At 34.2% G+C, this 12,768-nt stretch overlaps 1 protein-coding gene across 5 annotated transcripts in view; it reads right to left on the bottom strand.

The window, feature by feature from the left end:
- Positions 1–12,768, bottom strand: part of SRP54 (signal recognition particle 54) — a 65,009-nt gene that overhangs the window by 12,173 nt on the left and 40,068 nt on the right. For all 5 annotated transcript variants that reach the window (XM_074213366.1, XM_074213368.1, XM_074213365.1 and 2 more), the window contains exons 5-9: positions 7,025–7,129; positions 4,760–4,826; positions 4,622–4,679; positions 1,611–1,761; positions 669–817 (exon numbers count right to left, since the gene is read on the bottom strand). In XM_074213366.1, coding sequence (XP_074069467.1) covers positions 669–817; positions 1,611–1,761; positions 4,622–4,679; positions 4,760–4,826; positions 7,025–7,129 — 530 coding nt within the window. The remainder of the gene's footprint in view (positions 1–668; positions 818–1,610; positions 1,762–4,621; positions 4,680–4,759; positions 4,827–7,024; positions 7,130–12,768) is intronic.

Raw genomic sequence — 12,768 nt, 5'->3', positions numbered from 1 at the left:
ACCACATCTCAAAATATTAATTATAGTGATAAATTGAATCCTTGTAAAAGCCTACTCAATGAAAAAACACAGATCAAAAGTTTTAATCCAAATCAAAAGTTAAAAATTAATTAGGTTCTCATCAATAAAAGAGGAATTTAAAAAATTTTCACTTATTTATGAAGACCACATTTCAATACCTACTAATCCTTGCCCTTTTCTGTACAAATCTAATAATTCTCTAACCATCAATTCATATAAATATGTGGAATGAATAATTATGCTGAAATGAAAAAAATTACCAGTGATTATAACTATTCAAATTAATGGTTTTGTGTGTTCTAAACCATAACAATATCATTCTAGAAAGGGAATCCATACAATAAACATGTCAAAAGAAACATATCTTGATTATAGCTTCCCACTTGATTTTAATTATTTCTTAGTAGTATATGTACCTAACTTTTCAGAAGAAATGAAAGAGAAGAAGGAAAGAAAAGAAGGAGGGAGAGAGGGAGAGGGGACAGGAAGGGAGGAGGGAAAAAGAAAATCTTGCCTGATTTAACGCCTAGTTTTTCTAAAATGAAAAAAAAAGATTTTAAAAGTGAGGCCTATGTCATTTTGAAAACATTTTAAATGTCAACATGATAAAAGTTATAAATCCTACTATTAATATTATCAATACTTACGCACTAAGTGCACCACCACCTTTTGCATGGCCATCAAGTTTCGTCACAATTACAGAGGCTACATCTACTTTATCTTTGAAAGCCTTAGCTTGTGCTTCACAAGCCTGACCAATGGAAGCATCCATTACATAAACAATGTTATCAGGTTGCTAGAACATTTGAATGGAAAAATTGCAAATTTTTATTAATCCTCTTACAAATAAAAACATTTAAAACAATTTATACAAAAATAATCTTTAACTAAAATAATCAAAACAAAAAACAAACAAAACCATAAAACTACCTATAGGATCAATATGTGATCATCTAGGACATATTCCTCACATCTATCCTAACTAGATAAAAATGTAAGTATGGACAGATAATGATTCTCAACTCCCATCAGCAGCATCAGCAGCAAAATAAATACTGCAGTTTGATAGTGCCAAACTCATAATACTGATGCTTAACAGGATGTTGAGTTATACTAATATAACTAAATATAGAAAATAATTCCACAAAATTGATTTAAGTGGTTAGAATATATCCATCCCCACTTTCTTAATCACAATTTAAATGTAATGATCTGTTTTGAAAAGTTCCAAAAGATACTGAGGTAAATTCCTCTAACTGTAGTTCAATGATTCACAAGTAATAAAACGAAAAATCAAGCCCAAATCAGTCAATACAAAAGTCTCCGAATTTCCCCCATATATACAGAAATAAAAATATTATGGAGAATAAGAAATGATCACAAAAATTACATGTATTGCAAAATTATGTATTTGACAGAGAACAAAATGAATTAAAGGATAAGGCTTTAATCAAATTGTAAATATATGTGTATTTTTAAAAAATTATGTAAATTCATTTTTATTGAAAACAAGAAAATTACTGGGCATATCATAATCAGTACCACATCATACCATAAAAATTAATTAAACCATTAAAAAAGGGACTTACTATAGCATTAGCTACTTGGAGCATTTCTTCAAATAAAGAATCTTCTTGTTTATGACGGCCACTTGTATCAACAATAATAATTTCAAAGTTCTCATTTTTGAATTTTTCCACACCCTCAGATGCAATAATCACAGGGTCCATTTCTGTATAGCTATTCAATAGAAAAAAGTGAGTCAAAATAAACAAAAATTACTTTCAAAAATAAATTTATAAATCTTTGCCTTGTAAATTATACCTAATAAGCTTCAATTCTGAACAAATTTACTAATTATAAAATACCTGTTAAAAACTTTTACAATATGATTCTTAAAATTTGTAAGTTATCCAGATTTCCAAATGAAAAGATTTTTCAATTCAATTTAATTTACTGTTGAAATTTTTATTATTACATTCCTTCTGCTCAACACTGAGAAAGCAAGAAATATAAAGGTCATTTCAAATATGTATATTCAAACAAAACAAATTCTAGCATTAACCATATACAAAAAACAATAACAAAATAGTCTCAATCTGCATTATGAATCCATTGTCTATCTACAAGCAGGTAGCCTATTTCATCAAAAGTATTTAATAAATGCTTAATACCAGTGACTGCCTGTACTTGATGACTTACACCTCGAATTCTTTAGATACTGTGAAATTCCACCATTTTCAATGATATAGTACCACTGTAAGATTATTAACATTAAGACTTAGTGAAGTTGAAAGACAGGCCCTTCAGGGAGGAGTTTGAAGTATTAAAAACAAGGAGAATCAATATATACATATCACAAACATATGAGCTAATATATGTAAAGCACTTTGAAAATCTTACAGCATCATATAAATATTAATCTTTTTATGTGTATATGGGAATGTGTATGTACACACACACACACACACACACACACCCCCCTGAAGGTTTTGGAGCTCTCCAATAGTTTGATTGTATCTGTGATCCCCTCTAAGGGAAAAACAAAATAAAACATAGTACATCATATTTTCTCATTCTGTCCTTTCACAAGCCAAAGAGGATTTATCTACTATACAAAGTGCCATTCTCCTGATTTTTCGACATAGATTAGAAGCCAGTGGAATAAGAGGGTTGTCTGGTATTGTTATGAGAATATCCCCCTTTTTCTGGTTAAACTCTATTCAAATTATCCTTCAAAATTCTTTATTGACTATGTGCTGTGGCTTCCTCATATTCACTATACTAATGTCCATTGCCCTTTTAATGATTACGCCTTTAATTCTTTAGAACCTGTGATATTCCACCATTTGCAATGATCCAGTATCACTGTAAGATTATTAATATTAAGGTTTAGTGAAATCAAAAAACAGGCCTTTCTTTCAGGGAGAAGTTTGAAGCATTAAAAACAAGGAGAATCCAGACCTTTTCTTCTGCTATTAAATACCAGTACCCAGTTTACTGATCATCCAGTATCAAAAGAGAGATAATAATGACCACTTCTATAGGCTATCTAGCTGCACCTCAATATGGACAACAGGTATTTTCAAGTTCTTGCTTTTTTCTGTGAAGTTAGGTTGAACTTCTTTGAATATCTGTAAGAGGCTCTATTAAGATCTGGAGCTTCATGCAATCAAAATAATATCCAAATAATAATAGCAAATATTTATATAGTGCCTACTATGTACCTGGAACTGTGTAAAATGCTTTACAATTATTATCTCATTTGATTTTCACAACAACTCTGCAAGGTAGGCACTATTATTATCCCCATTTTACAGATGAGGAATCTGAGACAAACAGAGGTTAATGTACTTTCCTGGAGTCACACAGCTAAAATATAAGCAAGTACTTGAGATCACCTATCACAGATTTAGACCTGGAAAAGCACTTAGAGATCCTTGAAACTGAAGTCCTCTGGGATTAAGTATTTAACTAGAATCAGATCTATAGCAAATCATGGACCCAAAACTTAAATGAAGTTCTTTAACTCATAAATCTAGCACTAGCACTATACTCCATTAATTTTTTATGATTAAAAAAATAAATTGTATATAGCATCATAATAATACCTTTTGATAAATATATCAAATGGTTAAGATTCAAGAATGGAAACAAGAAGGGTGACACCTGTATGAACTCAGACAGAGTTGTCAACAAATAGTTGAGATAAATAAATTCATTTATGGAAATGTAAGGGTTTATGTTAATAATTTGGTTCTGTACATATTGCACTCAGAAAGTACAAAATACTGAAAGACTCAGTGATCAATGTAGATCAAGGGGAGTTTTTGAAAATGTTCAGCAGATAAAAAATTTTGCAACTACCAAATATTTATTAGTAAGACATGATCTAGTGCCTAGAATATACATTGGAAGGTTGCTATCTTTCATGAATTTATAGATAATGACTCAACAAATAGATCATACTGAAATTTAATCATTGTATAGAACCATTTCACACAATTCTCTGTACATAACAGTGACCCATAGGAACTTAAGAATAGCATTTTTAATATATGTCTAAACTAAAGGGAATTAGAAGTTTTCAAGACCTAACAGAGGAGATTAAAATCAACTAGAAGCAAGATGACAAGAACATTATCCCTGCTGAACCATTTACTACTAAGGTTATATATCAAGGATGAGTTTACAATCTACTATTTTTACTCATGTACAAAAAGCAGATTATTTTATCCATATGCAATAGTAAACAGATTGTTAAATATAAAAATAGTCTCAGCATCATTTCTATCTGAATTCTACTGAATAAAATTAATTAAAAACACATACATACTAAAGTAATTGTAATAAAATAAAAATAAAGTAATAAAGGACTAATAATCAGCCTCTTCAGATGTGAGCTGGTTCTTAAAGGAAGTTAATAGAAGATAGAAAGAAGGCATAGGAAAACATTCTAGGAAGGAAAAACATGAGCAAAGAAAAATGTGTACACAATAACCCAACAGGCTGTTGAAGAGGAACAACTTTAATCAGGAACAGGGTTTAATTTTCATAAGTAAGAAAAAGTAAAAAACAAAAAACCAAACTAGAAACATACCTTCCATAGAAAGGAATTCTTGCTTTGGTAGCATTCTGCTTTAGTTGGTCAAAAGCTCCTGTGATATAAAGAATTAATGAATCTTCTGAAATATGTTTATATAATATAGAAAAAATAATTTGAAATGTGACACATTACCTGCTCTGAATGTGTCTGCACATATCAAACAAGTCTTCCAACCTTTTCTCTGGTAATAATAGGCTAACTGTCAAAAGGAGAGTCAAAACATGTAACTACTATCACCTATTTTTATATGTTTAAGAAATTTTTACATTACATTTTATTTTCTATTATAAAACTAGTAGAGTGAAACCAGTTTAAGGAAACTACATTTCCTTCCTCTTTGGCTGGTGATCTAGGAATACAAGTGATTTCTGAAATAGGTTTCACTTAGAGGCAACTAGGTAGAACAAAGCAAAAGACATGGGAGACAGGGAAGCCAAAGTTCAAATTCTTCCTCATATACTTACTAAATGTGTAACTCTGAGCAAGTCACTTAATGTCTGCCTGCCTTGGTTTCCTCATCTTTGAAATAGGGATAACAATATCACCAAGCTCTCAGGGTTGTTGTGAGGATCAAATGAGTTGACATTATGTAAATCTTAAAATGCTAGTTATTATTTCTAGTATTAGTATTTTTCATAGGGTATCGAATGATATCCCAGCTTAACAAGCAAGACATCCAGATACCAGGGTCTTGTTTTCAAATTTTCAATTGTCAGGGTCACCTTCAGGTATAAAAGTGATATGGAGAGGTTAATGGTTGCTAGTATAAGGAGCTAGAAAACAGAACATATATAAGCAGACTGAGAATACCTGGGGTATTAAGAAGGATATGAAAGATTTTTAGGTATGAAAATTGTTAAAAGGAAAAAAGTCATCTTTTTATATTAATAAGAGCTGTCATATATACATACTACTTTATGATTTACAAAGAAATTTTCATACACTACTTCATTTGATTTTTCATAACAATTCAATGTTAATAAGAATAACCAGCATTTATTAGTATTTTAAGAACTAACCTCACAATCATGGATGGTAGATGCTATTATTCTCTCCACTTCACAGAAGAGGAAACTGAGGCAGGCAGATAGTAAGTGACTTGCAGAGAGTCACACAGTTAATAAGGATGAGAGGTTACATTTGAATTCAGATTTTCCTAACTCTAGCTCTAATACTCTGTCCCCACTGTACCATTTAGTTGTCTTTGAGGATTATGACAACCCACATTTATATATACTTCAATTTTATAAATATTTTCTTCTACCACTCTTTAAGTAAGGTTTAATGCTATAACCCCATTTTACAGATATGTAAATAAAGAATCAAGTCAGCCAAACAATTTGCATTATGATCACAATGCTACAGTGAGAAAGAGCAGATACTCAAACCCACTCTGTCTTCAGACTCTAAATCCAATGCTTTTATTCCCCTTCTACATCACAATTGCCTCTTTAAAGGTAAAAAGTGTGGCAAGTTATAGGCAGGATCTCATATTTTGAAAGTAAAATATTTAAACAAAAAAAACAATAGTTTTGTCCACTGAAATAAGCAAATGGGAGTCCTATGAGAATAAAAGATTCAGACAGACATAATTTCTGAAGGTCAAGTTAAGAAAATACTCATTCAAAGATAAGTGATTAAGTGCATAGAAGAACTTAGTTTCTGAAAAATAATTTTTTTATGTCTAAGGCTAATTTGAGAGGTCCTTCAAGGAAACTGGACTTATCATAAATTTGAAGTATTTTTTACATAATGTACACCAATACTTTTAAGAATTTGTGGTTTTTATGGGAGTAGAGAAATGTATCACTCAATAACATTCACTTTAACCTTTCCAACACCTTGAATAGATGGACTCTAATGAATCACTTCTGGACAATCTATGATGGTAAGCATCTCCCAATTTAAGTGGCCTGTTCATTAAATAACAGATACAGAAAGTTAACATTAATTCTTTCTAGCTCGATAACATCTTCTAAACCTTGTACTTTATTTATAAGGCTTTCAAGACACCAGTCCTCCACACCAAAATGAGGCTTCAAAGCAGTAATAATAGCAACAAAACTACCCATTGTATCTATGACTAACTAGTGGTAAATTATATTATTACTCTCCATGACAACTTTTAAATGTTATTTAATCAAAACAGAAATCTTTGGAAAAATAATAAAATTTATCACAATCTAGACAAGCACTCTGATTTAAAGAAATGATTCAGACACAATGAAATTTTTATTACCTATATTGTACAAGCTAGGGAAACAGGATCACCATAAAAAGCTATATAAGTCAAACAGGTGAATCTGTAGAATGGTAAAAATAAAGCCTGGCTTTTATAAAAGATAATTTTTTAGAACATCTCTTTAGATAGCATTTTAAAAGTATTTGGTAATTTACCTTGGAACATGTTGTAGTTTTGCCACTACCCTGCAACCCAACAAACATAATAACATTCGGTTTCCCTTTGGTTGGTGTCCAGGCTTTAACTCCAGGGTCTACAAGCTGCATAAAGAAATTCAGATTAATATACATTGAAATTAAAAGATTAATGGCAAAGAACTGGAAATTGAGGGGAATGCCCATCAACTGGAAAACGACTGAACAAGTTATAGTATATGAATGTTATGGAGTTCTGCTGTTCTATAAGAAATCATGAATGATCAGACTCTAGAGAAGCATGGAATGAATTACAGGAAGAAAATGAAGGGAACAGAATCAAGAGAACAATGTATACATTAACAACAACATTTTGAGTTGATCACCCTTGATAGATGCAGCTTCCCTCAGCAATTCAGAGAGCTAGGAAAACCCTAGGAGACCTGCTGTGGACAATGCTATCCACATCCAGAAGGAAAAACAAAACAAAAGGAAATAAAACAAAAAACCTACAGAATCTGAATGAACACTATATTCACTTTCTAAAAATTTCTCTTTTGTTTTTCTTTCCTTTCTCATGGTTTTCTTTCTTTTCCCTTAATTCTAATTCCTTATACAGAAAATGACTAATCTGTAAATATGTTAAACACAAATATGTATGTACAACATTGACCGGTCTGTCCACCACTGAAGGGAGGTGGGGTGGGAAGGGAGGGTGGAAGGAAGTTTGGTAACTTAAAAATATGCATATGTATGTGAGTGAATGTTGAAAAAGTTTTAATAACATGTAATTGGAAAAATAAAATATGAATTGGAAAAAAAAAAGAAATCAAAAGATTACAAAAGGAGAAAATATGTTACTGCAAAGCTTAGATAAACACCCTGAACTTTTATTTCTCAATATGTGAGATAGATTTGAGTTCTTTAAAAGAACTTATTGGCTGATTCAGCATAATTATTTGAGTTGATCACTCTTTTGCTACTTAAGATTCTATGGCTAAAAGTCCAAACTACTTCATATTTCTAGGGCATGTCTTCAAAAGTTTTATGCTGTAATAGTGCAAAATAAAACTACCTTCAATATTCAATCAATCACTAAGTGTTAAGCTAGATGATGCTCTAGTTAGTGGTGATTCAAATACAAGGAATAAAATAATCCCTACTTGCACTTCTATTCTAAAAGGGAGCCTCGTGTGTGTGTGTGTGTGTGTGTGTGTGTGTGTGTGTGTGAGAGAGAGAGAGAGAGAGAGAGAGAGAGTGTGTGTGTGTGTGTTTGTGTGTGTGTGTGTGTGTGTGTGTGTGTGTGCGCATTTGTACATATATACACTAGTTGAAAACAAAGTACTCTGGAAGGATACTAGTAGTTGAGAGGCTCAGGAAAAACTTAATTCAGAAGATAATGCTCAAATTGCAACTTAAAAAGAAGAGATTCTATGAAACAGAGGTAAGAAGGAAGTTCATTCCAGGAATAGGGGACAACCACTGAAAAGTCACAGAAATGGAAAAGAGAGGGAAAAAAAAAGACAATTTGGTTGGACGGAAGAATGTGGGAGAATGGGTAATGTTCAATTAGGCTATAGGGCTAAAACCATGTTATTTACAATTATAATAGCTAAAAGGAAATTTACGTTTGATCCTAAAAAACAATAGGGAACCACTAAAATTCAATGAATATAGAAACCACATGATCAAATCAGCACTTGAAGAAAATTACTTTGGCAAAAATGTATAGATAAAGAAGAACAGGGGTGGAGACATGATGGCCACAAGAATGGATCATGTCTTAGGCACTCTCTCATAAATTTTCGAAACTAAGGACTCTAAACTTTTGAGAGACAGAACCCACAGAGGGACCCAGTGAGGCAGTTCTTCTATTCAAGCTAACCTGGAAAAGAGCAGAAAGGCTCTGCTCCCCGGGGTCGGAGGGGCGGCCCACCAGAGGGGTGGCCCTCCAGAGTGAAAGAACTTCAGCCTCTGGGAAGGCAGCCCCAGGGCACTGGGAGCTGCCGCTCACAGCAACAGGGAAGTTTCCTGACCCTCACCCTGGGAAGCACCAGGCACAAATTGGGGGAACAGCAGGGGACCTCTGCCAGAGCAAGCACATGAAGTCCAGCCCTCAGTGTACACAGGAAGCAGCCCAGTTCCAGAAAACAGAAGAAGGCAGAGCAGGTAAGCAGGAGCTCCCAGGTCATGAGCCCATTGAACCTAGGGAGGGGAGTGAAGAGAGAGAGACTGCAGAGCTCTGCCTCAGGAACAGGACGCTGGGGCTCTGACCACATTCAGATCCTGATATAAGTCTAGGCCCCCCCAAAAAGAACAGGAGGGCCCCTCCCACCTCAACCCTGTGGCAGAGGGGGGCGCATATGGTCATTCACAGATCAGGAGGGAGGACAGAGCCTCACACACTAAGATCTTTGTGGGAGTGTCCCAAAAGCTCAGGAAGCACCCCAAAAACAGGCTCAGGCTGGGAAAATGAGCAAGCAGAGAAAAAAAGAACACCATTGAGAAATATTTTGCATATGAGCCAAAGAAGGATCAAAACACTCAGTCTGAAGATGAAGAAGCACAAGCTCCTGCATCTAAAAACTCCAAGAAAAAAACAGGAATTGGGCTCAGGCTATGACAGAGCTCAAAAAAGACTTTGAAAATCAAATGAGGGAGTTGGAAGAAAAACAGGGAAAAGAAAGGAGAGAGATGCAGGAAAAACATGAAAATGAAGTCAGCAGCTTAGTCAATGGGGTATAGGCATCTAGATTAAGAAGGAGAGGGCAGGGGATGGGGGGTGATGGGAGTGATGGAGGAGAGGATGGACCATGGGGAGAGAGTGGTCAGATATAACACATTTTCTTTTTTACTTCTTGCAAGGGGCTGGGATTGGAAGGCCTGTCCGGGACCATAGGGCCAGGTAGATGCTGGGCCTCAGGGGTAGTATGGGAGCTCAGGGCCTCTTGGCCCCAGGGCCAGGGACCTGTCTGCTGCGCCACTCAGCTACCCTACAGCAGAGTCAGAATGAAAGGAGAGAGAAAATATAGTACATGGTAGTGGAGAAATACAAAAGGAGGGAGTTGCGATCAGCAATGGCAACAGTGGAAAAATATGAAAGTAACTTTTGCGATGGACTTATCATGCCATCCACCCACAACAGAGTTGTTGGTGTTGGAACAAAGACTCAAGCACATTTTATTATTATTATTATTATTATTATTATTATTGTTATTGTTATTTTGGAGGGTGCAGGCAAATGGGGCTGAGTGGCCTGCCTGGGGCCATATATTGTTGGGTGTCTGAGGCTGGATTTGGACTTGGGTGCTCCTGGCTCAAGGGCCAATGCTCTGACCGCCACCCAGCCACCCCTACTATTATTACTATCTTATTTTATTTTGGGTCTTTTTTTTCTTTTTTTGGTTTTTGCAGGGCAGTGGGGTTGGGGGTGGCTTGCATGTCATGGGTGTACCCATGTTGGGTGCATGGCGCCGGATGTGGGCTTGGGTGCTCATGGCCCCAGGGCTGGTGCTCCATCCATTGTGCCACCTGGCCAGACCTACAATTATTACTATTATTTTTTTAATTTTAATTTTTTCTCTCCCCTTTATTGCTCAAGTAAGTCTATATTTTGGGGGGGAGGGGGTATTTTGTTTACTCTTAAACAAGAATATTTTATTAATGTATAAAAAACATTATTTGTACAAAATATTAAATACTAAAAAAATAGAAGTAAGAACAATAACCTAGGTTAGAGTTGACGCAGACCTGAAATGAGGTGGTAGTTTTATGAGGAGAAAGAAGAGATCATATGCAAGACATGTTCTGGAAACAGATATGGCAGAATTTGAGTGTGGACTGGATACATAGGCTAAGGGAAACTGAGAATTCTGGAAAGTTTCTTAGATAACAAATGTAGAAAGATAGAAAAATACTGCTGGCCTTCACAAAAATAGGGAAATTTTTGAGAGAGTGGGTGGGTTGGGAAAGGGGATGGAAATTAACTTTCTTTTGGAAATGTGGGATTTGAGATATGCCTGAAATGCCTAAGAAATAGTTGTTAATGTGGGACTGGAAATTTACACAGTCTAGAGCTAGATGGATCACTTTGAAGTCATCTGTATAGAAATAAATGTAAGACAAGGGGGCAGCTAGGTGGCACAATGGATAGAACATTGGCCCTGGAGTCAGGAGGACCTGAGGTCAAATTTGGCCTCATTCTTAATAATTGCCTAGCAATGTGACCTTGGGCAAGTCACTTAACACCACTGACTTAAATAAAAATAAATAAATAAATAAAGAGAATAAGACAAAGAAGAGAAGATGGATCAAAGCAAAATGCTACAGAGAGGTCAAGAAAGATTAGGCCTGAGGAAAAAACCTTCTGATTTGGTAATTAATTATAATTTGGAACCAATAAATTAGCAATTATTGATAATGTTGAGGTGAGCAATTTCATTTGAATAATGAGGTCAAAAGCTAGATTGCAAAGGGAGAAGTGAGTAAAAGAAGTAGAATGCAGAAAACTTTCGAGAACTTACAATACGGAATGATACCTTGAGGTGATGATAGTCAAATAAAAAATGGTTTTAAGGGTAATAGAGACTAGTGCATATTTGAAGGCAGTGAGCAAGGAATCAGTTAATAGGAAAAGATTAAGAATTCATTAGAGAATGAGGATGAAAATATATAATCTATTGGAGAAGATGAGAGGGAATAGGATCAAATGAAGAGGAACCAAATATTGGGAAGAAAAAAGGAAGACAAGAATTTCCACCTCTTTTGGATAAGGCAGAGGGCCAACCCTAGGCAAAAATTTAGAAATAAGTAGTTTGTCTTTGATATTGTTTAACCAGTACCTTTAACCAGATCTTTTCCATCTCTGTTTTTTTTTTAACTCCGTGGCCTCCCAGGGTGATTAATTAATTCAGAACCCATTAAAGAATTTCCAAGGCTGTCCCATTCTGGAGATATCCAAAATTCCACTACTATAAAAATTAAGTACTCCACTGTTAACAATCTTCCCAAAACTCTAATTTCATGTAGGTACTAGAAGGAATTGCATAATAATCTACATATTATCTCCCCATAGACTTTTTTTTGTCTTTTTTGTATACCTAGTACTACGCACAATTTCCAGTACATAATAAATGCTTACTATTGAAATTTAACCAATTTTGATATATACAAAACCCTCCATGGCATTTACAAATGAATCTTCATTTTATGGAATTTTATTAATTAAACAAAGTCATCAATTTCAGAAAGTGAAAAGAAAAATGTTTTCATACAAGGAAGCTAGAGGAAATAAGCTCCCTTCCAAACTGCTTTTGATTTTCTATTCTTCCTCTATTACTAATCTCAGGTTCTTTTATAATAGCTCCCATGGTGTTCTATCATCAATTTGCAAGTATAGATTCTTTCATAAATTTGGATAGCCTGTATAATACAATTTCACTCATTCACTAACAGAATCTGTCAAAATCTATAGAAGCTGGGATAAAGTTTCATCACTCAATGGAAAATAGACTTTGCTAAGGAAATAATTATAACAAAAAGGGGGAGAGGATTTTTCTTATTTTTAAAAAACTTATTTCTAATTATTTTAGAAATATTCATATAGATACAAAAACAAGCTCTGTATTAAGTAGTAATTTTTTAATACCTTCTTAGGTACTCTAAGTATACAAAAGGTAATGAAAATGGAATTTTTCCAATAGTCTACAATTCAGTTGTACTTCACATGGTCTGAATTAGTGAGACTAATGAATGATGAACTATAT

This window comes from Macrotis lagotis, chromosome 1, assembly GCF_037893015.1.
Source record: "Macrotis lagotis isolate mMagLag1 chromosome 1, bilby.v1.9.chrom.fasta, whole genome shotgun sequence".
Taxonomy (NCBI): Eukaryota; Metazoa; Chordata; class Mammalia; order Peramelemorphia; family Peramelidae; genus Macrotis; species Macrotis lagotis.
The sequence above is the reverse complement of the archived record's forward strand: the minus strand, read 5'-3'. Positions and strand labels throughout refer to the sequence as shown.